General features: G+C 51.1%; 2 protein-coding genes across 2 annotated transcripts; one reads left to right on the top strand and one right to left on the bottom strand.

Moving 5' to 3' along the window:
* Nucleotides 1-461: 461 nt before the first annotated feature.
* Nucleotides 462-9,634, bottom strand: Chchd4 (coiled-coil-helix-coiled-coil-helix domain containing 4). The gene is made up of 3 exons (XM_052174331.1): nt 9,411-9,634; nt 3,857-3,955; nt 462-1,477 (listed from the first exon to the last, which is right to left on the bottom strand). Exons 1-3 carry the CDS (start codon nt 9,430-9,432, stop codon nt 1,185-1,187), a joined length of 414 nt encoding a protein of 137 aa, XP_052030291.1. The 5' UTR covers nt 9,433-9,634; the 3' UTR covers nt 462-1,184.
* A 153-nt stretch (nt 9,635-9,787) lies between these two features.
* Nucleotides 9,788-24,985, top strand: Tmem43 (transmembrane protein 43). Its single transcript, XM_052174330.1, has 12 exons — nt 9,788-9,988; nt 13,483-13,632; nt 14,503-14,637; nt 15,024-15,118; nt 15,915-15,964; nt 16,197-16,266; nt 16,915-16,985; nt 18,170-18,291; nt 18,493-18,567; nt 19,194-19,295; nt 21,688-21,805; nt 23,194-24,985. Exons 1-12 carry the CDS (start codon nt 9,977-9,979, stop codon nt 23,394-23,396), a joined length of 1,203 nt encoding a protein of 400 aa, XP_052030290.1. The 5' UTR covers nt 9,788-9,976; the 3' UTR covers nt 23,397-24,985.
* The last annotated feature ends 428 nt before the right edge of the window (nt 24,986-25,413 follow it).

Below are 25,413 nucleotides of genomic sequence, written 5' to 3' on the forward strand. Positions count from 1 at the left end.
CTGAGATTGAGACATTTGCCACCATCAAAATGATTTTGATTTTGTTTTTTTGTTTTTCAAGACAGGGTTTCTCTATGTAGCTCTGGCTGTCCTAGAACTCACTCTGTAGACCAGGCTGGCCTCGAACTCAGAAATCCGCCTGCCTCTGCCTCTGCCTCCCAAGTACTGGGATTAAAGGCGTGCGCCACCACTGCCTGGCCAAAATGATTTTACTATATCTCTGAAGAGAGCTTTCAATAGAATTAAAAATTTCCTATTTCTTTAAAAATTTATAGCCGGGTGGTTATATTCATATGCAGGAAGATCAAGGCCAACTTGTGTCAAAATTACCATCGGCTGGGATGTGGCTTCATGGCCAACTTCCTGCATGGCACTCAAGTCCTCATACATGTTCAGTCTCTACCATCACAAGAAAACTAACAACTTCTAACCAGTTAAAGGGGAAAAAAAGCCATTCAAAATCAGATAGAAATTGTTTCTTTTTAATTGAGTACTTCATTCAGACATTCCTCTGTTGGTTTCTGCTCTGGAAGCAGCTAGGTCCCCACCTCAATATCACAACTGAGTGAACATGGGCCCCAAACCAGGGCTCGCAGAACAGCAAAACAATAAACTGCAAACCCAGCCTCTCCTTTCACTTAGGAAGGACCAGGAATCAGAGGTCCAATCCCACCCTGCAACTGTAGGCACTGGAGCCTGGGTTGAAAACACAGACACGTAGCTGTCAGGAGCGAGGCGGCAGCCCCACGCACTCCAGCAAGCACCTGACCACCAGCCTCTTCCAGTAGGAATGGACCCACCCTTAAAGGAGTTTTGGCATCTGTTTACTTAATTTCCCAAAGAGGAAAAGGGATACAATGGATCAGAATAGATCAGCTTTCTCACGATAAACTTTCCTGAGTAACAACTTTTGGTTGCTGAGTAGTCTCAGCACATTATTTCAAAGTGGCGAAATCCAGGGCAATCACAGAGTAGTACATCCAGGAGCGGCCTAATGTTTAAGGACAGGTTTATGCAGGACACGGGTGCACACCCCCCCTTTTCTTCAGTGTTTACGGCCAAGACCCCTGATCATTAAAATAAGTTATCTTGTATATTACAGTGCACAGAGGGAAAACACTTTCACAGAGGTGACCAAAAGGCATTGTATAGAAAGTCCCATGGTAAGGGCAGCCATGTGGCCTTCAGGAGCTTGGCCCCTGCTCTTTGGCTGCAGAGACCCCAGCTGTCTCCTCCACCGGCTCCACTGGCTTTGCCTCCTCTTCCTCCTCCTCGTCTTGGGGATAGAGGTCTGGGTATTTCTGCATGCACTCTTGCATGGCCCGGAACTGGTCTATACAGTCTGATCCCTTGATATCCTCTGTGCTGTAGTGGAAGCAGGAAAAGGCAGACTTGAACTGCTCCCCACAGGGGCCGCTGGCCATTCCCCCAAGACACGGACAATTCCAGTTAATATCTCCATTAGGCAGTATCAACCCTGGAACAGAAAGATGGACGGAGAAAGATGAGAGGTATTCACTAAAATCTCGAACATGCAAAACCTGTTTGATCCTCACTGTGTAGAGGCATCCCCTGTGACCTCTGTGTGTAATCTATTTTCTAAGCCATCTCCCAAACCTAGAATCTGAACTCTGAGACTTAGATACCAGGAATCTCCTAAGCTAAATACTAATCCCCTCGGCCCTGCTCCATCCCCGAGTCCCTCACCATACTTCTGTCAGTACAAAGTTAGACTAATGCAAACATATGGATGTGAAAAGATCTTAAAAGCTGCTGTACAGTGCAAAGCAAGTGCTGTTAGACTGGTGGGGTTGTATTCTTCCTATTAAAAAATCAGACATTAGGGCTGGGTTATAGCACAGAGGTAGAACAGAGCTGGCATTCATGAGACCCTTGGTTCCATCCCCAACCAGTAAAAAATAAATCAAAATTTTAAGTTAAGTGATTTATTATGAATGAGCTGGAAGTCAAGCTATAGATAGGTTTTGAGTAAACACTATACTGACTTCTGTTCCATTGAGCACCTGTCTCCAGTGTTGAGGAGTTTCAACATTACAAAAAAGGGAAAAAGTCTATACAAAGCCCAATGAAATGCCACATGATCCTTTACTCCAGTAGCAAGTATGGGAGAGGCTGCAGAGCTAGTGTCCAAAGTCCTAGTCTTAATCCTGTCTCTCAGTTCCAGCTCTGAAAGCTGCACTGATCAGCAAATCTGTCCCTTATTTACAAATGTAATGTGGCCAGTGCCCCTGAGCAGGAAGCTCATCGCTAACACCAAACCTCCATAGTCAGTTCCTGTACACAAAGCTGTGTGACAGCTAAAGTGATCCTTCTAGCACTGTCTGCCAGAGTTCCAACACTACCCAGCCACTTGCAACCTCTCAGAGACTCAATTAAATGCTAGCACTGTAGGTTACTGGATGCTAGCCTACAAAACAGCTTTCTAACTAAGTAAAATTAACATTTAAAAAGCCCAGGTAGCTGTGGTGGAGCACACTGTGACCCCAGCCTGAGTCCTGGCTGTGCTGAAACCTGCTTGGTAGTCCAGACTGGCTGGCCTTGAACTCCCAAGTACTCTTGCAGGTTCCATTTCCAGGAGGACCCAGGTTCCATTTCCAGTACTGATATGGTAACTCACCACCATCTGTAACTCCAGTCTCAGGGGAATCTAACCCCCTTTTCTGACCCTGGCAGGCACTTCATGCATGTGCAAGCAAAATATTCATAAACAACAACAACTACTACTACTACTACCCCCACCACCACCACCAACCACCACCACCTCCTCCTCCTCCACCTTCACCAAAGATAACTCGGGTCTACAGAGCCTGGTAGAGGACAATGTGAATCAGGACATACAACACACATCTACAAGATGGCAGCTTTAGCAGTTATGGTGCAGAAGTGCACCTTAACACAAGTAGACATACCCTATCTGCTCATACTTCCAGAACAAATGTAACATATGTGCAGCTAATACAAACTTAAGGTAAACAAAGGCCTAGAACTGACATGAGTTCATTCTTCATTAAGAAAAGCTGACTTGAGATCAGCTATAGCTGTCACTTTCAGAACACTAACACTCTGTGACATCTGACTTGCCATATTCCCGCCCAAATGCTAGGTGTTCACCCTTAGCTTAGCAGTAGTTAAACAGATGAAGGCTCCCCCTGGGAACATGCGTCTGCTTTAGATCAAGTCTGAAAAGCTCAACCCACAAGCTGGTCCTCCAGGGCTGCCTGCTTTAAGCTCCTCAATTTCACTCAGCAGCAATTTTCACCCAAGGCACTTATTCCAGTCCTGAACTGAGTCTTGTTGATACTGGACCAGGAATGCCACACACACCTACCCTACACAGGCAATCAACAAGCCCATCCCAAAGCTTATAGAGTGGCATCCTGTGTCCAAGAGGCTACTGCTACATTTGGAGGTGACAGTTAGGAGTAGCTTTGCTGAGTCCTGCTCTTGGCAACTGAGATCTGTTAAGACACCTCACCACACCATGTGTCATGAAGCAGGGCCAGCAGCCTGGCTGCTGCTTTCTTGCATGCAAATCAACTGGTACACCTGGCAGGGCTCACCCCAATAACCTGACAGAGCAGAGATCCCTGCCAGTCTTCACTTCAGGAATCCAGATAGCCTCCAAGTCACTCTTAGTCACCTCAGTACAAATCCATACAAGAAAAGGAACAATATTTTAGTAAGAACAAACTGTTGCCTGCTAGCTTGGCACAATCACATCCCTTAGGAGGGAGAGAAAGCAACCACAGAGATGGGACAGTTGTCCATGGCCAAGGGAGATAAGCAAAGTGGGAAAGCCTCCTCAGGGTGCGCCTGTGGGTCCCTCATCTCTCACCGTGTTCCTCATAGGGATCATTGGGGTCGTCAGCCACCAGCTCGGCACTGCTAGGAGTTTCATGGTCTTCTTTGGTCACAAATATGATCCGATCCTTCCCTAGGGTTTGGAGCAAAGGAAAGCAGATTCAGTGGGGGAAAGTAAAACACAGAACAGCCAATCTGAAGATGGTTCCCTGTGTCTGTCCCCTGTCATTGACTAACCACTGATGAGAGGCAGCTAGAATGAGAACAGCACTCAGGTGTTGAGGTAACCAGTTTTTTTGTTTGTTTTCTTGTTTTTGCTCTATTGGCATACAACCGGTATTGCCCTTTCTATGGTCCACCACCAGACTTATATTTGTGAAAAACTTGTCCTTCCACAACTGCTCAGATACTTGAAGGTCAGACATCCCTCTACGTCTAGAGGCAATCTAGACTAGTATCAGAGGTTGTCTCCATGCTGACTGGTTGTAATGAGCTGAGGGCCAACAGCTGGGCAAGAAGCAGGGGGTGGAGCTTCTAAGAAAGAGACGAATGTTGGAGAAGAAAGCAGCAGCAGCAGATTCTTCAGACAGAGCAGAGAAAGATATAGTAGTGGGCAAGCTAGTCGGGTAAGTTAGATGAGCTAGCCTGTGGGACTGCCTAAGCTTTAAACTATTTTAGAAACCTCCATGCTGTTATTTATACAGCTATATTGGCACGCAACCTTTCCTCAGCACCCACAATGCACAGGGGCTCATCTGTTTCCATGGTGGTCACTTGAGGAAGACAGATTCAATTCTGGATTCCCTATGGCAGCCACTCCCTCCACCCACCACTCCTGAGAGGAACAGTAATGCCCTCTGTGCACAGTGATGACTCACAGGGACTGGAACCTCCAAAGTCCCTCAGTACCCACACTGTCCTCCCCTGCACAGAAAATGACATCTGACCTGAGCACTGAGCCCAAGCTGAGGAGGAAGAGGAAAAGGTCAGTCTTTGCTGAGCCTTCGGACCGCTCACACTGACCCCAGGGCACCTCTTCCAGTGGGCACACTGAGTAAACCTGCCCTGAGTGAGGCTAGTACTGTGAAAGCTGAGGTCAGGCTGTAGACAGGTGACTCTTGGAAAGCTGCAAGCGCTGGGTCCACTTCTCCAGCTACATTTTTGGAAAGGTCAGTCCCAGGCATGTGACGGACAGGTAAGGCAAAGGTCAGCCATGCTTAAGCTGCAATACCCAAGGTTGGAGAAGGCAAGTGAGGGGAGTCTAAGAGGCTACCTTAGTGAAAAGGACAGTTCAGGTGACAAGGTCTCATGCACTGGTGGACAGTAGCAATGGGTCGGTCTCAGTACCTAGGACTAGTCCCAGTGACCCCACCTGGGCTTTCTGCACAGAGACAGTTTGGGTCTCAGCACACAACAGTACGCCAGATTACTCCTCTTACAGATAAGTAAAGCTTCTGGACAATGCCACTGGGTCACATTAGACTACCTACTGACCATGGAGAGAGACTCTGGCCAGGTTCCAGAACTCCCAAAAGCAATTTGCATAACTGTTGAGTGCTAAGCAAAATCGGTAGACCTGAAGCTCTCAGTTCAGTCATGACAGTTGTTACTTGGTCTGAGCACTGACCCAAAGGGAGGGGAACAAACCCAGACAAGTTTCTGAAATACCTGGGACAGCAGGTGATACATGCAGAGGCCAGACTTCACCCAGGAAAGCGCAAACCCCATGGCATACCTACATGGCTTCTTGGCTCCTGGACACTGCCACCCAGTCAGGCTGGAAGAAGCAGTGGAGGACTCCTTTCTATCTGTGAGTTGTTAGCCCGCATACAAATGCAGGGCAGCTCTCCTCTAATCTCCTTTCTTAAAAGGGGAAGCAGAAGCCCACAGGCGCTAAGAAACAAAGCTAAGCAAACAGTAAGGTCAGAGCAAGGGTGTGACCTGTGCTTTGAAGGAGCCTAAGTGTGTCCCTCTAAAAATACTGTACACTGCTAGCCTGGTCCCACTAGGCCTGTGCTTTCTGGAATGTTTAAAAGCACATGCCAGGGGACTGGGGTGTGACTCTGGGCTAGTGTGTGCCCTAGGTTCCATCTCCAGCATGGTAAAATGAGAAGAGCAGATACAAGGGATACAAAATCAGTGCTGATTTACACGTTGAGACAGGGTTTCCTATGTAACCAGGCCATGATCTTGAATTGATGGGATTACAGGTGTGAACCACCACAACGGGCTTGAAGTAAGGTTTTTTTTTTTTTTTTTTTTTTTTTTGAGACAGGGTTTCTCTGTGTAGCCCTGGCTGTCCTGGAACTCACTTTGTAGACCAGGCTGGCCTTGAACTCAGAAATCCGCCTGCCTCTGCCTCCCAAGTGCTGGGATTACAGGCGAACGCCACCATACCCGCCACCACACCCGGCTAAGATTTTTATTTATGTGATTTATGTGTATGCTGTGTGTGTGGATGCAGCTCCTGACATGGGTGTTAGCACCCAAATTCAGGTAGTAAGGATTAAGAGTTTGATATCTAAACCTGGGTAGGTGGGTCTCTGTGAATCCAAGGAGAGCCTGGTCTACAATGGCGAGTTCTAGTCTAGACAAGACTACACAGTGAGAACCTGACTCCAAATAAATACATAAAAGTTTGGTATCCAGCTAGAGAGATGGCTCAGTGATTTAGAGCAGTTCTATGGAATCCCATGCCTTCTTGTGGCCACCTCAGACATAAGGCACACAATTGATGCATATATATACAGTCAGGCAAAACATTTATATACAAAAAATGAACTTTTTTAAAAAGGAAAAGAACTATTATACCCATAAACTTTCCATACTTCCTGCTTCTATCAGGACTTGAGTGGGGAAGCAAGTCAGAGCTGACCATGCTACACGTAAGTGAGAAGAACTGACTGGGATAGGGATTGTCTGCAGAAGGGGGTGGGGAGATCCCAGGGCTGGGATTCCCTCCGGGGCTAGGACAGTTTAAAAAGGACTGGGGCCATTGCCCAGCCTGTAGTTTGCTGGCTGAGTGTGTTCACAAAAACCAAGTTTGATCCCTGCACTAAATAAAGGAGGCACAGTAGCCCACACCTGCAGTCCCAACAGAGGTAGAGGCCAAATCAGGAACTCAAGACCAAGTGAAGCCTGAAGCAAAAGGTGGCTCTAAGAAGTCAGTGTTCATTCTCTTCTGGTCTGAAGACTGGGAAGGTTTTGAGGAAACAGCATTTGAAATTGGAAATGGTCTTTCAAGCCCTGGCAACCCCTGCAGAGAGAGCCTCAGTGTCTCAGCACAGTTCCTATTTTTTGTTTGTAATTATCCATCTATCTGGGAGTGCTTTAATGCCAACCTCTTCTTATTCTGTGAAGATTCAAAGTGCCACCTCGCTCACTGCACACCACACTGCAATAAAAAAATGTTTGCTGAATGAACAGAAAGGGGCAGGATATGTATTACTAGGAGAAAAGAAACCACGTGTGGCACTGACAGAAACACTAATAGCACAAGGCCAGACTGAGGCTTCATCTACACTGTGGGATTCCCTGAATGACAACCTGAGGTCTTTAACCTGGAGACTGACTAAATGTATGGATTATTGACATAACTGTGTCCAGGCAACCGTTTGCCTAATTAGAACAGAGGATAGGCATGAGCCTGGGGTCATTCTAGTAAATCCTGAGCACCCACTGTACACTAGGCCTTCTGCCATCTCTCAGCTTGGTGGGAGATGATAATTTCAGTGTATTTTTGGAGACACAAAGTATCAGAGAAGATGTGGTGTCATTTGGGCTGGGTTGTTTGTTTTCTTTTGTTTTTCTGAGACAGAGTTTCCCTTGTGAAAACAGAGCTCTGGCTGTCCTGGAACTGACAGGCTGGCCTTGAACTCCCAGGGCTCCACATGCCTCTGCTTTCCAAGTGCTGGGATTAGAGGCATGCGCTGCCATGCCCACTAGGGCTGGTTCTTAAAAGATAAGTTAGCAATTCAAAGAGCTGGAGGAAGAAAGCACCTGACAAATGGCATAGCCAAAGAATTGAGGAGCAAGCAGAAAACCACGAGACTAGAAGAACAACACAGTATGGTCACCTAAGTCCTTACGCAGTTATTTTTGTTTGTTTTTGAGACAGGATCTCACTATGTACCCCTGGAATGTACTGTTTATTTTACATTGGCCTTAAACTCAGAGTTTATAGGTAGGGGCATGTGCCTTTAATCCCAGGATTTGGGAGGAAGAAAAGAATTTGAATTTGGGGCACATAGTGAGACTGTCTCAAAAACCACTAAATACAAACACACACACACACACACACACACACACACGTATATCATTTGAACCAGGAGGACAGGCTCCATGCTGCATTAGCAGCCGATGGACCCATCCTCCTTCCTGAAAAACAAGAGGTATGTAAACCCATCAAGAGGGGCAGTAATGTTTACCTGCATTGCTTCCTTAACTCAAAGACTCACCATCAACTTGCCAACTAGACTGGAAGAAACAGAAATCCCGACAAGGATCTTGGGTCAGGGGATTTTTGTATGAGGAACACTAAGTGCTAACCAACAGAAACAGTCCTCAGGGGAGGCACCAGTCAATTCTGATGCTGGGAAGGAGGGTTCTACAGCGGACTAGGGTATGAGGAAAAGGCTGTGCAGTGTAGACTGGGGCTTTCTAACTGAATGTATGGCCTTGAGTGGATTCCTTCCCCCTTCATACACAGGTTCCCTAGACTTAGAGGAAAGGGGCTTAGAATTCTGGGTGAACCAAGAATTTCTCTGTAGTTTTGTATTCTCAGGAGTCCCCCAACTCTTTCCTGCCTTGGGCACGTGCTTTGTGAATACCAGAGTAACTGAGGCCTGATCTCTAGATTTACAAGAGTGGAAACTAGGGCCTGGAGGGTTTGGCAGCTCAGACATAAGGAGCCAGTTAGTGCTGGGAGGCCTTAGCAGACTGGTCTGGATTCTGGGTTCCTGCCTACGGGTAACAACAGGTAGAGGAATTAGTCACTAGTGGAGCCTCAGTGGTCGGTCCTCAACGTGACTAGAAATGACGGAAGAAAGGAAGTCCTTTCATCGAGGGTTCCAGTTTCGTGACCTGATGTGGGCTCTTGGATCGAGTAACCTGTCTTAATTTACCGTTTGATAAAAGGTGGACAGAAACAGAACCCGATATATAAAGATGGCTACGTGAGAACGAGTCCCTAAGTAACAGGAGCTCAATGAGTGCTCCCGCCGGTGGCACTTCAGCACGCCAGCACACCCACTCTAGCCCAAGTGGTGATTTTCCGGGATAGCGAGGAGCCTGAGCGGGATAGAAACACGTGGGGAGTGCTAGTGACTACTTCCTAACAGTCCCTGATTTCCAGCCAGATACAACGTGCTCCACACGGCCAAGGCCCACGTGACGCCCTCCAAGGCCCAGGTTCGGGCTTCACCTTGACCTTGGACCAGCCTCGTTAATCACGGAGCCTCTGCCGTTCTCATCTGAAAACTGCCGCGTGAGGCCCACTGAAGGGCCCACAGCCGCTCTCTAGCAACCACTTGACCGCGTGTCTTTCGCGGGCCCGCTCCGGCCGGTCTCCATGGCAGCGCCCCACTCACCTTCCTGCCGGCAGTAGGACATGGTTGTTCTCGACGCTCGCAGCTCACAGAGGCAGCGGGCGCGGCTGTAGTGGATACACCTTCACGCAGTGACCTCCCTCGCCTCTTCTCAAGCCTGGCGGGTGGCACTGAGGCCCGCACGGACCCGCCCCCTCCAGGCCTGCCCGCAGCGCGCCTGCCTCCGCGCGTCCTAAGCACTAGCGCCACTTCTCAGTGGAAAACTATATTGACCAGCAGCCCTTGCGGCCCTCCAGTAAGCTGATACTACATTTCCCAGAAATCTTGCAATGCGCACGCGCATCAGTGAAATGCCGTTTTTTGTAATTTTTGTGGTGAAGTGTCAGACGTCGGACTACATTTCCCAGGAGCCCTTGAGACACGCACGCGCAAACAACTTGAGGTTTAGGCGGGGCGGTAACTCTTGTCTTTAGTCTGGCCAGGTCCTGGATTCCACGCGGAGTCTTGCAGATCTGTGGCAGACAGGAGGTCACCTCATTCTGCGTTCCAGTCGTCAGCCCAATTCCTAGCGGCACAGAGCGCGACAGCGGCAGCCAACCAGGCCCACCATGGCAGCGAACGTGAGTGCTTCCTGATCCTTGGGTTATACTATCATCCGGGCCGCTTTTTCCTTGGGTCCGCGCTGGGTCCTTCTACCGTGCAACCCCAGTGGGTGCGGCTGCCCCGAGCTCCCTGAACTGGTTCATCTCGGGCCGCGGGTTTGTAAGGCTCGGTTTAGTCGGGTCCGCTCGTGCACGGCTGCTAGCTTCCTATTCCACTCCTAGCTTCTCTCTGGGCCCCTGGGGATATGAAACTTGGGGAACTTGGGGGAACTTGGTGAATTGAAGGACCACAGGGAAAGTGTCTGTCGGTGAGCAGATTGATGAGGCGATCCTGCCCAGGTGGAGCTGTCCAGCAAATTCTGCTTGGTCTCCACTCCCTAGGGGATGTGCACTCCTAGGCTGTGTGATGCTACTGTAGCTGGACAAGCCTGGCTGGATGACCTGGAGAGGGAGACTTTTCTCTGTTGCCTGGTTCCTGGTGCACTGATTTGGTTAGAGTCCCTGGCTGAGGATAGTTCTCCCAGACCTTTAGCCTTTTCCTACTGCAACTAGTCCTTAAGAATTTTCCTAGTGAATCCTAAAATTCATTCAACAACCTGCTAGGGGACTGGGTGTGGGAGAAGCTGGTGACTCACCAATGCCTCTGGTGAAAGGGCCTCTGAAGCCAGCCCAGGAGCACTGCCAGCCCCAGACACACCCTCTCTCCCTCCTTGGTAGAGTGTCCATTGCAGTCCTCCTTGGGCCTGTTACACCCTCTTCCCAGGCCCCTCCTCTGTCCCGCAAACTTCTTGGCCTCCTACACCTCCTGGGAGGCCAGAGTTTGTTTCACCCACTGTCCTAGCAATATCTGCTTGGCATATTGTCTGGCCGTGGAGGGGAGGAGAACCAAAGGTTAGGAATGCTGCACTGGAGCCAGAGCAGAAGGCAACCAGCAGGCCAGCCTGGCAAGAGCAGGCGGACCCCTTCTCATCCGTATCACCAACGTCATATTTTACAGACCCCCAGCAGAAGACACCTGCTTTGGGGCTCAGCCAGCTTGGCGCGCTACGCCATCAGCCTGGGAAGGTGCTGATGAGGGCAGGCTTTGGAGACAAGCCTGGAAACAAATCCAAATACTTCCACTCTAACTCCTCTAGGTTTACTCTCTCATGGGTTCAGTTACTTTGAAATTTGAGGAAGGTTGCTGGGCACAGAGCTTGGTACATGGGAGGTACTTAGTCCTTGAAAAAAAAAATCACTCTTATAGGCTAGTACACACAGTCCTGGTAGGCAGAGACCATCTTGGGTCTGACTCTCACATCACCAAACATACACACAATGGGATATCTTCAAATGTCTTTGTCCGTCCATTGTTACATTACTTTCCTGGGAAGACTTGAACATTCATCCATGTCAGACAGGATAACCGTAGACCAAAGGAACGATTCCACCAACTCCATCTTGGTAAACCAAGGAGGTTATAGGGCTAACTTGCAGGAGCATGGGTTTCACCAAAGTCCCACGCCAGCATAGGCAACTGCCTCTGGAAGGCTGCCTAGGTGGAGGTGTGTGCCTTCCCTTCCATTAGCCTTCTGTTTCCTGTATCCTCTAGCAGTACTACACACTGCTGGGGGTGGGCATAGGAGGAGGTGAGAGGCTAGACTCTCAGGTGAGGGTGTAAAGTTCCTCTTCCACTCTCCCGGGGAACATGCCCGATCAGGCGAGGGGCTCATCTACGCTATTCTGATTCCAATGTGACAGTGACTGTGTCATACCTAGAGACAGTACCAGAGCATCCCTACTGTAGCTGAGTCACCAGGCAGGGGAAGCAAGGAAGGCTTAAGACAGTGAGTGGAACCAAAGCACCTGAATTCAGTATAACAGCTCTCCTGTCAGGTAGGTATTATCCCCAGCAAGTGAGGAACCAGGGCGGTGGAACACATGTTACCAGGCCATAGAACAAGGGAGCTGGAGTTCCAGCCCTTGTGTGCCAGTATCCAGGCCCACTGTGTCCCACCCATTGCTTCATCGCTTGTTGGTTCTGAGCCTGGTGTGCTGGAAGTGGAACGTATTACTTAGGACACATAAGTGTACATATATACACACGTATAGTGTACATATACACACGCATATACGTGTAGGTGTTATTTCCTACCCCACCTCTCTCCCAGCTGGAGGAACATCTTCCTGGCCTCCCTCCCTCCCTTCCTGGCCTTAAGGGGAGCCAGCAGAAACACAGATCTTCTCTTCCATTGTTCAGCTTGAATTTCAGCTAAGCCATGAAGAAGACAGTGTAGGGTGTACAAAGTACACCCTAGATGAAGAACACAGTAGAGGGGCCTGCCTGGGTTGAACACCTACAAGTTGTTGATCCAGGCAGGAAACCTAAGCAGTGAGTCTCAGTTTCTTCATCTGTGAAATGGGTATTGGCAGCCTCTTTATCCTTGAGCCAGCCCATGATTGGCCTGTAACAAACGAGTGTGCTATTGTGGGCATCCTGCTGGCTGATGGTCACCTTCTTGTCTGCAGCAGTTGTCTCCACTGAGTTTTATTTATATGGTATTGTTCTGGATACAGTGGGTGTCCTTGGCAGGCCTGAGCCAACTGTAGAGAGCAGGCAGAAGTGGCATTAGCTATGTGCAAGGATTCTGTCTCAAATCCATCCCCTCATCCTGGGCAGGAAGGGGCCAGGCTCTCTGAGGTGTATGCCAGGTCACCACTTTGTATCTCTGTGACTTTCATCCACACCCACAGTCTGGGTGGCAGCTCCAGTTTCAGTTATGGAGAAATCTGACAATGTTCCTATTAGTTGTAACTCCCACAGGTGCCTGTGAGGCCCCAGTATGGAGCCACCACCCCAAACTTTGGATTTTCACTCCTACTTTACCCATGAGGAAATGGAGGCCCACAGCTAGTGGGTGGCAGAGCCAGGATTCAGGCTTAGTCTCTGTTCTTGGTGATGAACACTAGACCTACTTCAGTGTTGGGTGAAGCCTGCTCCACTGACCTGTGGCTCGTGGCCTGTGGGAAGCTGCCCGGGCATGCCCATCTGCTCTGCCTCTCCAACAGGCTGCTGCTCCACACCAGTGCTCCACAGTCCCCAGCTGAGGGTACCGTGCCCCTTGAGGTCTGCCTCTATGCCCCCTCCCCCAAGTAGTCTGTCTTAATGTCCTAGCTGGAAGGTGCACCCAGCACTGAGCCCACCTTCCACTGGACACAACAGCACAGCCTCATGGTAGTTCTTAGCCCCAAGAGCCCACCTACCACTCTCACGGTACTGCCCGGTGCAGTGCTCAGGAAACCCAGCCGTTACTTCTCAGATTTAATCAACAATACATTTCTAGCTGCTTTGTAAAATAGCTTGTTGGTGTCTTTAACATACGCTAACTATGGCCCAGAAATTCTATGCCAAAGCATAGTTGTCTGCCAGTGTCTGTGGGGAAGAGAGTCTCTTCTGGGAATCTCCTTGAACACCAAAATCATTTCTCAAAACTCATCAAACTGTCAATTCCCCCCCCCCTCCCACCCCTCAGTATTCCAGTACCGGCAGCAGGAAAGAACATGTCAAAGTGACATCTGACCCCCAGCCTGGCTTCCTGGAGCGCCTGAGTGAGACTTCCGGCGGGATGTTCGTGGGGCTGATGACCTTCCTACTCTCCTTCTACTTAATCTTCACCAATGAGGTAAGATGCGGGCCGAGGGTCCAATGCTGGGCTCTGAACCAGAGGGCCTAGGTCTTCCCGGAGGGAAAGGGGTGCTGAGGTCATCCAAAACACCTCAGTGTGAGCCAGAGGGGCAGTGAGTCAGTTCACACCCCTGGAAACCTGCTTTGGGCATGGCTGCGCTCAGGGGCTCTCCCTGGGTGACTGGGAATCTGCCTCTCTGCTGGGACACTTTTCTTGGGCAGCTTCTGCCCTGTTGGAGCAAATATGGACCCAGCATTTCTAGTTTCACATCCAAGCAGTTTAGACTTAGAGAAAAAGGCAACCATGAATGTATAAATTGGTTTAACAGCCATCTCCCAGGTTCTTGGCTTAGGTCTCAGTCTTTTGAACCAGGAGAAGACTCAGCCCCACCTAAACTACATGGCCTGGGAGGGGAGGGGAGCAGTCAGAGATGTTGGAGAAGCCACCCTAGGTTCTCCAGGGGCTGCAGCTGGATATCTCCTCGAGGCCAAAGCTAGGCCCCTGAGTGAGCCAGCTGGAGTGTGTCAGCTAAGCAGAGAGCGCATCTGGCTGGTGAGGACTGGATCACATGATTCGGACAGTGGTTCAGATTGGCTTTTGAAAGCCATATGGATTGGGACAGGGGAGTGGAAGGCTGAGGGAAGTGGAGGCGCAGGACTAGTACAGGGCAGGGAGACACAGAGCTTCTCCCCAGCTTCAGGCAGTCTGAGATTAGCAGGGTCTTCCCGGAAAGCAGGAATCGTGTCTCGAGTCTGCAGTTGCTTGACCTCAACATCTCTGCTCACTGAGGCCCAGCCTTCGCTGTGCCCACAGCAAGGAGCCAAACAGCACCTGAGCTGTTGAAATCCCCTCTTCTACCTCTTACAGGGCCGAGCACTGAAGACAGCCACCTCGCTTGCAGAGGGGTTGTCACTCGTGGTGTCCCCTGACAGTATCCACACCGTAGCTCCGGAGAATGAAGGGAGACTGGTTCACATAATTGGGGCCCTGCGAACTTCCAAGGTAGGCTGGGTGACTGGGTGGCAGTTGCTAACTGCTGTGGCTTAGGACTGGGCCTCAGACACAGACTCCCCTATGGCTGTGTGGACAAGTCACTTCTCAGCTTCCCCCGTGCTAATGACAACAGTCACACAGCCATGAGGGTGAGGAAATCTCAGAGTACAGTTAGCACACAGACAGTCTGATGACAGTAGCGCTGCTGTGGTCTGAGCTCAGGGTCATAGGCGTTGGGGTTGAGAGCTAAGGTTGGCAGCCTCATGCTGGTCTCCCCCATCCTCACGTCTGGTCTTGCCATCTTTATCTCTCTGGCAGTTAGGTTGCTCTGGGCTGGGATCTGGACTGCCCTGAGCCTGGTCTTTACACATTTGTTTGTTTGATTCTTTCTGAAGCTCTTGTCTGACCCAAATTATGGGGTCCGTCTACCAGCTGTGAAGCTGCGTCGGCATGTGGAGATGTACCAGTGGGTGGAGACGGAAGAGTCCAGGTGAGGAGCTGGGCACAGAGGGGTTGGAGGGCATGAGGAACTCAGGTGTTAAGCTAAAGGGCAGTGGCTTTCGTGCAGACACCATTTAACTAAATTCAAAGTGTAAGGTCAGCCTATTAGAGTAGTGTCAACCCCCAGCATTAGTGCACGGTGACCTTTTATTCAGAGGTAGCAATAATCTAGTGCAGAGTAGGCCAAAGCAGATGGGAGAGCTCCTTAGCTTCCTCGCCTGGACAATACAGGGTGCACAGCCCAAGGCTCAGATGGTGTCACTGGGATCAGTGTGGCCCTCCAATACCAGTTCCTGCTCAGCCTTTCCTTCACTGGTCCGTCTTCTCAGAGGGTACAGGTTGCTTCCCAGTTAACCCACAGTCTATCAGAAGGCCCAGGGCAGGCTCTCAGGGGCCAGAGGGGGTCTCCTGAGCCAGGACTGGACTCACCTGAACTACACGGCCTGTGGGTGGAAAGGAGTAGTCAAGGGATGCTGGAGAAGGTCCCCTGCCACCCTAGTTCTTCAGAGGCTGCAGCTGGATGTGTCTCTTTGAGCCCAAGGCCAGGAACCTTTGGGTGAGCCAGCTGGCGTGCGCCAGCCTAGCTGAGAAAGCACATCTCTTTAGGCAGGCCTCCTAGAGGCAGTCCCCGCTCCATGGAGGCTGGGGACTCTGTTCCTGAGCCCACCAGGTTTTCACTCCCTGTGGGGAGCTTGGCCTTGAGGCCACTTCTGCCCTGAGGCACTTGGAGAGCAGATGGCCTTGGGTACCTGAGCTGATTCCTGCTAACTGTGCTTTTTCCGCAGTGAGTACACCGAGGATGGACAGGTGAAGAAGGAGACAAAGTACTCCTACAGTGAGTCCTGGACCTCTAGGCTTACATGACATCCCCAGGACATGTGACCTCCATCCTAGTCCAGGCTGGCAGTGGTGGGCAGTGCAGTGGGGTTATGGGCAAGTGTGAACGGCCACAGCACCTGTCTTTAGGGTCCTGCATGCCCAGCATCGAGGGAGGCCTGAGCCGCCACCCTGATCCCCAAGGGCCTGTCTTAACTGGTCTGTGTTGTCCCTTCTTCCTCTTCATGCAGACACAGAGTGGAGGTCAGAAATTGTCAGCAGCAAAAATTTCGACAGAGAGATTGGCCACAAAAACCCCAGGTGAGAGCTTGGCCTGGTTCCGAGTCCAGCCTTGGTTACCTTGCAGGCTCCAGCCTCAGTTAATCTGAGTAATGGGTTGAGGTAACTGACCCACAGGTTGGCAAACACAGGAGACATAGTTTTAACGGTAAGCTCTGTGTTAACGCCACAAAGATCGAGGTCTGGTCTTTCCTGACCCTCAAGTTAACCCAGGGCTGGTGACAGACTGAGAGGCCTCTGTGCACTGAAGTGCCTTGTTACTCTTAGCCCAGGTTGGGGGCTCTAGGGAGTGGTGGCATTTGTTTGAGCCTTGTTAAGATTCCTCAGGGAGAACTCACTCTGTGGCATGGGGTAAGGACAATGATGTAGCTCTTGGGCTTGGCTAGATCATATGCAGCCATGGTCCAGATTGTCCAGGAAAGCTGTCCAGATGGAAGCTGTCCAGGCTGGAGTGTGGTCATGGCTAATGGAGCGGGGCAGGCAGGTGGGTCTGGCTAAGACAGTATGGTAATAAGACAGTAGAAACAGGTGAGAAGGCAGAGAGGGAAACGGAGCCCTGGAGGCCATATGATGCCTAGACTTGCTGGGTCCCTTCCTGGGTTCATTATAACACAAAGGTGAGCAGGTCATCCTGGTACCCTGTTACTGACTGTCCCCTCTCACCCGCAGTGCCATGGCAGTGGAGTCTTTCACAGCAACTGCTCCCTTTGTCCAGATTGGCAGGTTTTTCCTCTCAGCAGGTGAGTCTCAGGCCTCCTGTGGAGGCACCCAAAGGCCTCCCCCATCCCCTTGGCTTCTTCCAGGGCTGGGGTCCTAGCACCGAGCAGGCCCACAGCCCATGGTGGTTGATAATCAGGGTCCAGCTGGCTCCCATCTCAGAGTCATGCTCTGGGCTGGGGCCAGAGGGAGTGGAGTCCTCAGGGGGTAGAACCCCCACTCCAGCCAGTTCTTCTGAAGCCTAGAAATTACTCCAGGTATTACATCCTTGTCACATTTCTGTGCATGTCTATTCTGAGCAGATATTGCACCAGAGACCTGCCTCAGGCAGTTCTCAGCCAGGAGTTCAGACCAAGCCTTCCCTCCCTCTGACTGCTGGCTCCACCTGTGAGCCCTGCCTGGCATCTAGCTTTGCCATAAAGAGGCGCATTGCAGCCTCTGTTGCAACAATAAGGAGAAAACCACAAGGTTTAAGGTGGCACCGTGAGTCACAGTAACCCTGAGGTTCCATCTCTGGAAGGGTGACAGACAGACCCTTGAGGCCCAGATAACCAAGCTTAGCCTGGCTGCCCCAGCAGCTCTACCATGCAGCTGGTGCCTGTGGGGGTGGGGGGCGAACTCCAGCCTAGATGTGGATGGGAATGTTCTGAAGAGGGGGTGGCTGAACCAAGCCACGCTCAGAACTGCAGCCAAACTAGCCAAGCAGTAGAGGGCATGGGGAAGCCGTCCTGGAGGAGTTAGGGTTGAGTTAGGCCGACAGGGGAGTTCTAGAAGAGGTAGAATTAGAGAAAGGGGCACTGCAGCTGGTGGCACATGCCTATCATCCAGCATTCAGGGAGTTGAGGCAGGAGGATCACAAGTTTGAGGCTAACTTGGGCTACAGTAAAACCTGTCACAAAATAAAAAGAGAACCCATGCATGACAGCATAGGTTTGTCATCCCAGCACTTGAGGAGTGAAGGCAGTGAGGTCAAGAGTTCAAGGTCAGCTTCAGCTTTGTGCCAAGTTTGAGGCCACCATGGGCTACATGAGACCCACTACCTAAAAACACTTCCCTCCATCTGGGAGAAACAAATAAGCAAAAGCTAGAGGGTGGAGGCTGTTGGCCCTGCTCTGTGAGGGCACAGAAGATGGAGTACCAGGCTACAGCCCAGCAGATCAGGGTTCTGAGGGGAGTCCATGGTTTATGAGCATTCTGCTTCCCTCAGGCCTCATCGACAAGATTGACAACTTCAAGGCCCTGAGCCTGGCCAAGCTGGAGGACCCCCATGTGGACATCATTCGCCGAGGAGACTTTTTCTACCACAGTGAAAACCCTAAGTACCCGGAGGTACGTGGGCATGAGGGCTGCTCAGACAGCAGAGGCCATGGCTTTTGAGTAGCAGCATGTACAGCAGCTGGACCCCGACTGCGACAGTGAGACTGGAGACCAGGGGAGGACAGTCAGGATGAGAGAGTGAACGCAGCCAGGCACTGCAGAGCTGATGGGCTCACCATTCACTAACTCTCCCCACTTCTCTCCCACCTTCAGGTTGGTGATGTTCGAGTCTCCTTTTCTTACGCGGGACTGAGCAGTGATGACCCTGACCTGGGCCCGGCTCACGTGGTAACTGCTCCCCAAGGGCTGACTCCAGACTCCCCGGGCCCAGACACCTTGGGATGGGTCCTGACCACTTTGTGCCTCACTCATTTGCATAGGCATTAGGCCTGCTCTTGGGCACTTTCAGAGGCCTGTGTTCCCCACAGCACCTCCTAGACAGACCCCAGGCTGGGGGCCACAGGCTTAGTGAACCTAATCTAATTGTGGCAGCTCCTGCATCCAGGCACAGTCCTTGGTTCTTCACAGTACATACAATGAGAACTCTACCCCAGGACCTGACTCAGGAGGCAGACAGAGAGACCCTTGGCTCAGGCAGCCATGCGGGAACAGTGATCCAGGCCTGGCCTGGTTGCTTGATGTGCATATGCCTTGCTGTTCATCCAGTGCCCACCATGACCACCAGGCCTCTATATGAACGCTCAGTCCAGAAGGCCAGCAGGGCCTTTCCCTGTGTAGATCTGCCCCAACACGGACTTGTTCCTAAGCTCCACCCCACAGCAGCAAGGAGAGACAGGCCCCAAGTCTCCTCACCTGGCTGGTGTGGAGTCTGAGGGGGTGGGCTGTGGGTCTCACCCTGTGTCCCTGTCCCTCAGGTCACTCCACTCAGCTCTAATACTGACTTCTTTGACCAGGTTACTGTGATTGCCCGGCAGCGAGGTGACCAACTAATCCCATATTCCACCAAGTCCGGGGATACCTTGTTGCTCCTGCACCATGGAGACTTCTCAGCTGAGGTGAGCTGCCGCCTGTGGGGACAGGCACACCCCGCCCTTCTTCCCAGAGCTGTTTCACAAGCCCCACCACTAGAGGTCATGGCCAGTGCCTTATGGCCTCTGTGACAAGCCATTTTTGCGGAGGCCTCAAAATGGACATGCCCACCCTAGAATAATCAAGTCAGGCAGGAAAGAGTTCACTTTGTCAGTGGGCACCAGGAGGAGAAGGGGCCACTGTGGGGTACCTCTTCTTCCTTCAGGGGCACCAGTGCAGGGCTTGGAGCTGCAGCATCAGGGCCGTGTGAGTGAGGTGGTCGCCTACACACAGGTCCACTGGGTGCGCCTTTTCCTGCTGTATTTGGGAAGGGTCATGTGTTACCTAGTGCTGGGATGGAGGGGTTCTGACTCTCAGTTCTGTGCCTTTAGAACATTGAGACAGTGTTGATTCTCGCTCTTGCTGATACAGCCAGAGGATCATTGCCAGGCCTTCCCTGTGTGTATTAAGCTAACGTGGGGGTTTCAGTCCAGGAGAGACGGAAAGGCCAAGGGTACAGCTGGCTTCAGAGCATGGCTGTGGCCCTCCTGCTGCTATTACTGGGTGTTCAGCTGCTCTCTCTCCTCCCTTCCAGCTACATCCAGTGTGTCATAGTGTCTGGGCACAACCTCCTCCTCTTACCTGGCCAAGATGGGGTGTGGTTGGTCTGTTGTTAGGGAGCCTGGTTACCAGGCGTAGGGTGGGGCTACTACCTCCCAGCCTAGGCTGAGTCACCCTAGGGACTGCTCTAAAATTAGAAAGTCCTTTTCTCTCTCCCAGGGCTTTCTTTGCCCAGCCCCTGGTTTCCAGCCTTCTCAGGCAGTCCCAGGTCTCAGAGCTATCCTCTGGAAAGTGATAGGAAGGGTGTGTGGCTGAGGAGACTGGAGAGGGAAGGTTTGGCTATAGACAAGCTGGCAGGCACACAGAAATGAGAAAAAAGCTGTGTCCTGAAGTCAGAATGCTGGAACTCAGGGTCTGGAGAGTTCAGGGGTCCAGACCACAGCACTGCTCACAGACCCCTGTCAGCCCCCCACCTAGTCCTGTAGCTTCCCACCAGCTACAAACCATGAGCCAGTGTCTTATCCTCTTCTGTGAAATAAACCATCTTAAAAACACCATCATCTTCCGCATTTCATGTGGGTATTACAGGCATATCTGATCTGTTTTCAAGTTAACTGCCTATGGTGAGGCCATGGGGTTTTGTGACAACCTCACAGAGCCTCAGCTTCCTGTCTCTGTAAAACAGGGAAGAAGATTGCAGTTGGGTTAAGTAAGAGTCAGGTCAGTGTGTTTGTTAAGCATGGGCAATGATAGCTAAATGCTGAGACAGGTATTGGCTATCATTGTGTGTTGTCTTAGAGTTGGTCAGTCAGAGTATTGACTTCAATCCAGGGCTGGGAAGGCTCAGGAGAGATCTCGTCTAAGCCTAGACTGGAGGGAAGAACAGAACTGCTAAGCAGCTGTGGGCAGTGTGCACAGACAGAATACTTGGCCTGGCCGTACCATAGGTGGCCCAGGCCCTGGTGAGGGGCAGAGGGGGTTAGAGCTGTGGCAGCTGCTGTATGAGAATGAGGTGAGGAGAGGAAACAGGGAGGCAAGTGAGGCTAACGCAAGAGCTCGGTACAGAACAGTGATGATGTGGACCATGGTAGACAGCAGGGAAACACAGACAGCTTGCTTCTGTGGTGAGGGGGACCACGCCACACCTGACCCCAGGTTGTGCCAGTGGATAGGAGGTAGGGTTATGTGCTGCCATGGAGATGACAGAGTCAGGTTGGGGTGGGGCTCTGAGTCAGTGCTCAGCATGCCAGGAAGGCGGGACAGTGTCTAGGAGGCGGTAGGAACCAGGCGGTGTGGCCCCAAAGCAGCGCTGCGCGTATAGTGTTCCGTTTCGGTTACAGGCTCATGGGGTGCATGGCAGGTCCTGGGCAGAGTGGATGAAACAGCCAAAGGATATCAGCATTTACAGGCCAGGAAGAGAACCAGAGACAGCAATGGGAGTAGAAAGCACGGCCTACAGAGTAGGAGGGAGTCAGTTGGGGTCAGTGATCCTGAAGCGGTGAGCACTATCCTGGAGTTGAGGGCTAACGTTTCACCTAGGACTCCTAAACTGTCCACTCAGAATGGGAGGTATCCACAGATGGCAGAGATGAAATGGAAGGATGGTGGCCTTTTTCCAGATGAGACCACCTAAGGCCACAAAGATCTCTTATTCCACGTTCTTAAGCCAGAGACACGGAGACTTAGACACAGGTGAGAGGTCTGTCTGTCTCCCTGTGCTCTATATGGAAATGGCCAACAGTACCCTCAAACCACCACCAGGACCCACACTGCTGCTTGGTGTCTTGAGTCCTGACACCGTGCCACCTTGTCCTACAGGAGGTGTTTCGTAGAGAACAGAAGAGCAATTCTATGAAGACATGGGGCCTGCGAGCGGCTGGCTGGATGGCCATGTTTATGGGCCTCAACCTCATGACACGGATCCTCTATACCCTAGGTAGGTCGGAAGGTGCAGGAGCTAGCCTTCCCTCCTGTAGCCCTGTGCTAGTCACACTGCCATCGGTCAGCCTTTCAGCCTGATGGGATCCTTGAGAAGACAGCAAACATCTGGCCTATGTGTCCCCCCTCCCCCAGGTAGCTTTAAGATGAACGAGCAGAGAGGCAGGTGTGAGGGACAGGGTGGGAGGCTGGTCGCTCCATGATCTGGCCTGCTCTGCACATCTCTTATTCCATAACTGAGCAGCTATGGGGAGTGTGGTATGAACTGGATCTATACCCGAAATCCCTGAAGTCAGAGTCATGGATATCCCTGCCTAGGCTTCCTTTTCTTGCCCCTAATTTGGGAGTTTCATGCATGAAAACACTCTCCAAAGCCAGACCATGTTTGCAGCAGCTAGCGCATCTGGAGCCAGGGGAGGGCATCCTCACTTGTCCTGAGTCTGGCATCAGAGAGCCTAAGTTTAAGCCAACTTGGTTCAAGTCCTGGTGCCTAGGACATGGAGTGTGCCAGGCTGACATTGTCCATGCAGGAGGAGAGCCTGCTCAGGGAGACTCAGTACCAAGGCCTCTGCCCCTGTGTGTCCCCACCCATCCTTCTTGTGGTGCTGGCAGAAACCCTTCCCCCACTGATGTCTTTGGGTTGAGAGGTGTGGCTGGAATATTCCCAGATTGGCAGTATCTGTTGGGAGTTGAGGAGGATGATCCCATTTATAGATGGGAAACTGAGGCCATCCATCCCTCAGACTTTCCCTGGACATCAGAGGTGTGCTTAAAAATACCAGCCACATTGTGGTCACGTCAGAAAAGGATCAGAATTTAGACCGAACTATCTTGGCCATGTGACTGAGGACAGGCTAATCCCCCTGAGTCTCAGTACCCACCGTGTTTGAGATAACCTATCTGTGATCCTGGTTCTTCATTGGAGGCCTGCTGGCACTTAGGGCAGATGTCGTGTGGAGGAATAATGTGAGCTGTGGCAGGACCCACGTGGCCCTCCCTGTCCATCAGTAAACATGACCTGCTGACCACTGAGTCCTTCCTGTGAAGAAGTGGAGCAGTGAGGACAGACAAGCCTGTCCTCTGCAGGCGTGGCACAGTGGCTCACAGCTCAGGGAGATTGTAGATTGTCAGTATGAGCTCTGGGAGAGCGGGTTTTATGGGTGTCTTTTCAGGGGCCTCAGCATAGGCTCATACTTGACTGGGCTACACAGGAATAGTATTGTGGTAGTTTACTGCCCCCACCCCTAATCTTGTCCCAATCTAGCTATGTGTGTGGCAGTTTGGCTCTACTTAATGACTCTTTCCTCCCTCAAATGACAGAGAGGAGCAGTCTAGGACAGGGAGCACAATCTCCTTAGGGACTCATGGTGTTTCCTTTCCCCACAGTGGACTGGTTTCCTGTCTTCCGAGACCTCGTCAACATTGGCCTGAAAGCCTTTGCCTTCTGTGTGGCCACCTCTCTGACCCTGTTGACTGTGGCTGCCGGCTGGCTCTTCTACCGACCGCTCTGGGCTGCTCTAATCGGCTGCCTGGCTCTGGTGCCCATTATCATTGCACGGACCCGGGTGCCAGCCAAAAAGCTGGAGTGAAGCCTGAGAGGCCAGCTCCAGCTGAAGTAGGCGTCTGTACACCCCACTGTTTGAGAGGCCAGCGTCCACACCTGCATGTCGTGTTTGCTGGCTGCCAGCTCGTCTCTCCACTCAACTTCTTGCCAAGATGCAGCTTTGGTGGGCAGAAGCAGACCCAGCAAGTACTGTCCTGCTTAGTGCCTTCCCCTCTCGGCTTCACTCTGCTCCGCTGCCAGCTGACCTGCTGGTGAAGGGCTCAGCCTTCTCACTGCCCATCCCTCATTGCTAGAACCAAGTGCCAGGACTGCACAGCCACCAGCTACAACTGCAACCCCAGAAAACAGCCACCGCCCTCTGCTGCTGGCCACACCGCATCAGTAGGACACTCCATACCCAGGCTCGGAGGAGTGCTCCCCGCACCAAGTCTCTGGGTGGAACCTGATGTGGCCTGAAGAAACACTGAAGATCTTATCGCAGAGGTCACTGTCACTGTGGCAGGACAGAGTGTTTCTGTGGAAGCCCTCAGGCCTCTGGTTCTAGGTTCTATTACTCCACTGCTTCTCATGTTCTTCCTATCCCGAAAAGGAGTGTGAATGGGTCACACTGACAGTTGCTGTTACACAAGTTAACTCTGCAGGAATGGTGTTTCAGTGGGTGTGGCTCGCCTGGTTTTAGTTCCCTAGGCCATGGGGAAGCTTTAGCTTTGCTCTCCTTTTGAACCAGTGTTGGGGGGGGGGGGGTCACTGTCATGCTGCGTTGGGACTGTGGAGGGGCGCACCCCCTTATTCCCCTGCTATCACAGACGATCTGTTCACTTGAAGGTGATTTTTATTTGTAGTCAGTGTTACAAGAAAAGGCTGGAAGCTTTTCTACTAAGCAGGCATAGTCACAGTGACCTCCAGTCAACTAAAGCCAAGATTCAGGACTAGGGCTTGCTGCAGGAGGCCCATGGCTGGCGCTTTTCCGTGGGAACGCTTCTGACCTTGACACTCCAGCCTCAAGCAGTTGCTGAAGAGTGGCTCTTTTTGCATTTAATGCCCATCACTGTCTTCATCCCAAATAAAATCCATCCGTCCTAATAGGCACATGTCTGAGTTTCCTTGCTACTATGACACCCTTGGAAGGGATGCTAGTCCTGATGTCACAGAGCCTTGGTTTATCCTGTACCTCATTTCTGTTTGCAAAGTGGTTGCTGTAGCAACAGGAGTGTTTGGCAGCTGACCAAGGTGTCAGAACCCCTGACCTTAGTGGTATGTAACAGTTCCTTCCATGTCCTATGGTATCTGTGCTGTCAGCGGAGTAAAGGTACAGCCAGGGACAGCTTACTGAGTTTAGGATGGAAACAATATTCACTACTGTTCGGTGCATGCTGGTACAATCTCTTCAAAACTCCTGAGATGGTTTGGGAAAATACAGTACAATTAGTGATGGCTAAATATGCAATGCTTGGGATGCAGTTTGTGCAACATTTTCTTCTATGGTTTTTACCTGCCAGCTCAAAAGTTAGAGCAAATTATGGAAGAATAATTTGATGTCTTTGAGAAACCATGAGGTTTGTATTCTTTGTATTAAAATTTGAAATAAATTTCTACTTATCTTTTGGTATAGGATCTTGCCAGTAGTCTTTTGCTGTTGCATTCTTTTAAGGAATCAGATTCATTCTAACCCACTCAGCTCCTCGTCACTGTTAAGTGGCTGTAGTTCTTTCCAAAAGGGCAGCTTGATATTTGCTCTAAGTCTACTTTGTCTTGGCTTTATTTAAAATAAATGACTCATGCTTCATGAGCCTTGAGAATGTGCTAGAAGCTTGATGCACAGCTGAAAGCACTGGTTTGAATGGCATACAGATCAAGTCTGTCCTACTGACTCATGCTGTTGGGCCAACCTGTTGTATCTGTAAAATGGGGTCAAGCCTGTCACCATACACGGCAGTGATGAGTAAATCAACTGAAGCCCATGTACCTGGTGCACGGCAGCTCTTCATTGTTCCCTTTCCATCTGAGGCACTGCCACGCTGGTCTCCAGCGGGCAAACTTCC

The sequence above is a fragment of the Apodemus sylvaticus genome, chromosome 2, assembly GCF_947179515.1.
Source record: "Apodemus sylvaticus chromosome 2, mApoSyl1.1, whole genome shotgun sequence".
Classification (NCBI taxonomy): domain Eukaryota; kingdom Metazoa; phylum Chordata; class Mammalia; order Rodentia; family Muridae; genus Apodemus; species Apodemus sylvaticus.

What these genes read in the sequence shown, in the direction of transcription:
- Chchd4 (XM_052174331.1), bottom strand. Translation starts at nt 9,432, where the DNA reads ATGTCCTACTGCCGGCAGGAAG. An exon ending in GTCCTACTGCCGGCAGGAAG is followed by an intron (nt 3,956 to 9,410) that starts GTGAGTGGGGCG and finishes TCCAAACCCTAG; the next exon opens with GGAAGGATCGGATCATATTT. An exon ending in TGATCCCTATGAGGAACACG is followed by an intron (nt 1,478 to 3,856) that starts GTGAGAGATGAG and finishes TTTCTGTTCCAG; the next exon opens with GGTTGATACTGCCTAATGGA.
- Tmem43 (XM_052174330.1), top strand. An exon ending in CAGGTTTTTCCTCTCAGCAG is followed by an intron (nt 16,986 to 18,169) that starts GTGAGTCTCAGG and finishes TGCTTCCCTCAG; the next exon opens with GCCTCATCGACAAGATTGAC. An exon ending in ACGGATCCTCTATACCCTAG is followed by an intron (nt 21,806 to 23,193) that starts GTAGGTCGGAAG and finishes CTTTCCCCACAG; the next exon opens with TGGACTGGTTTCCTGTCTTC.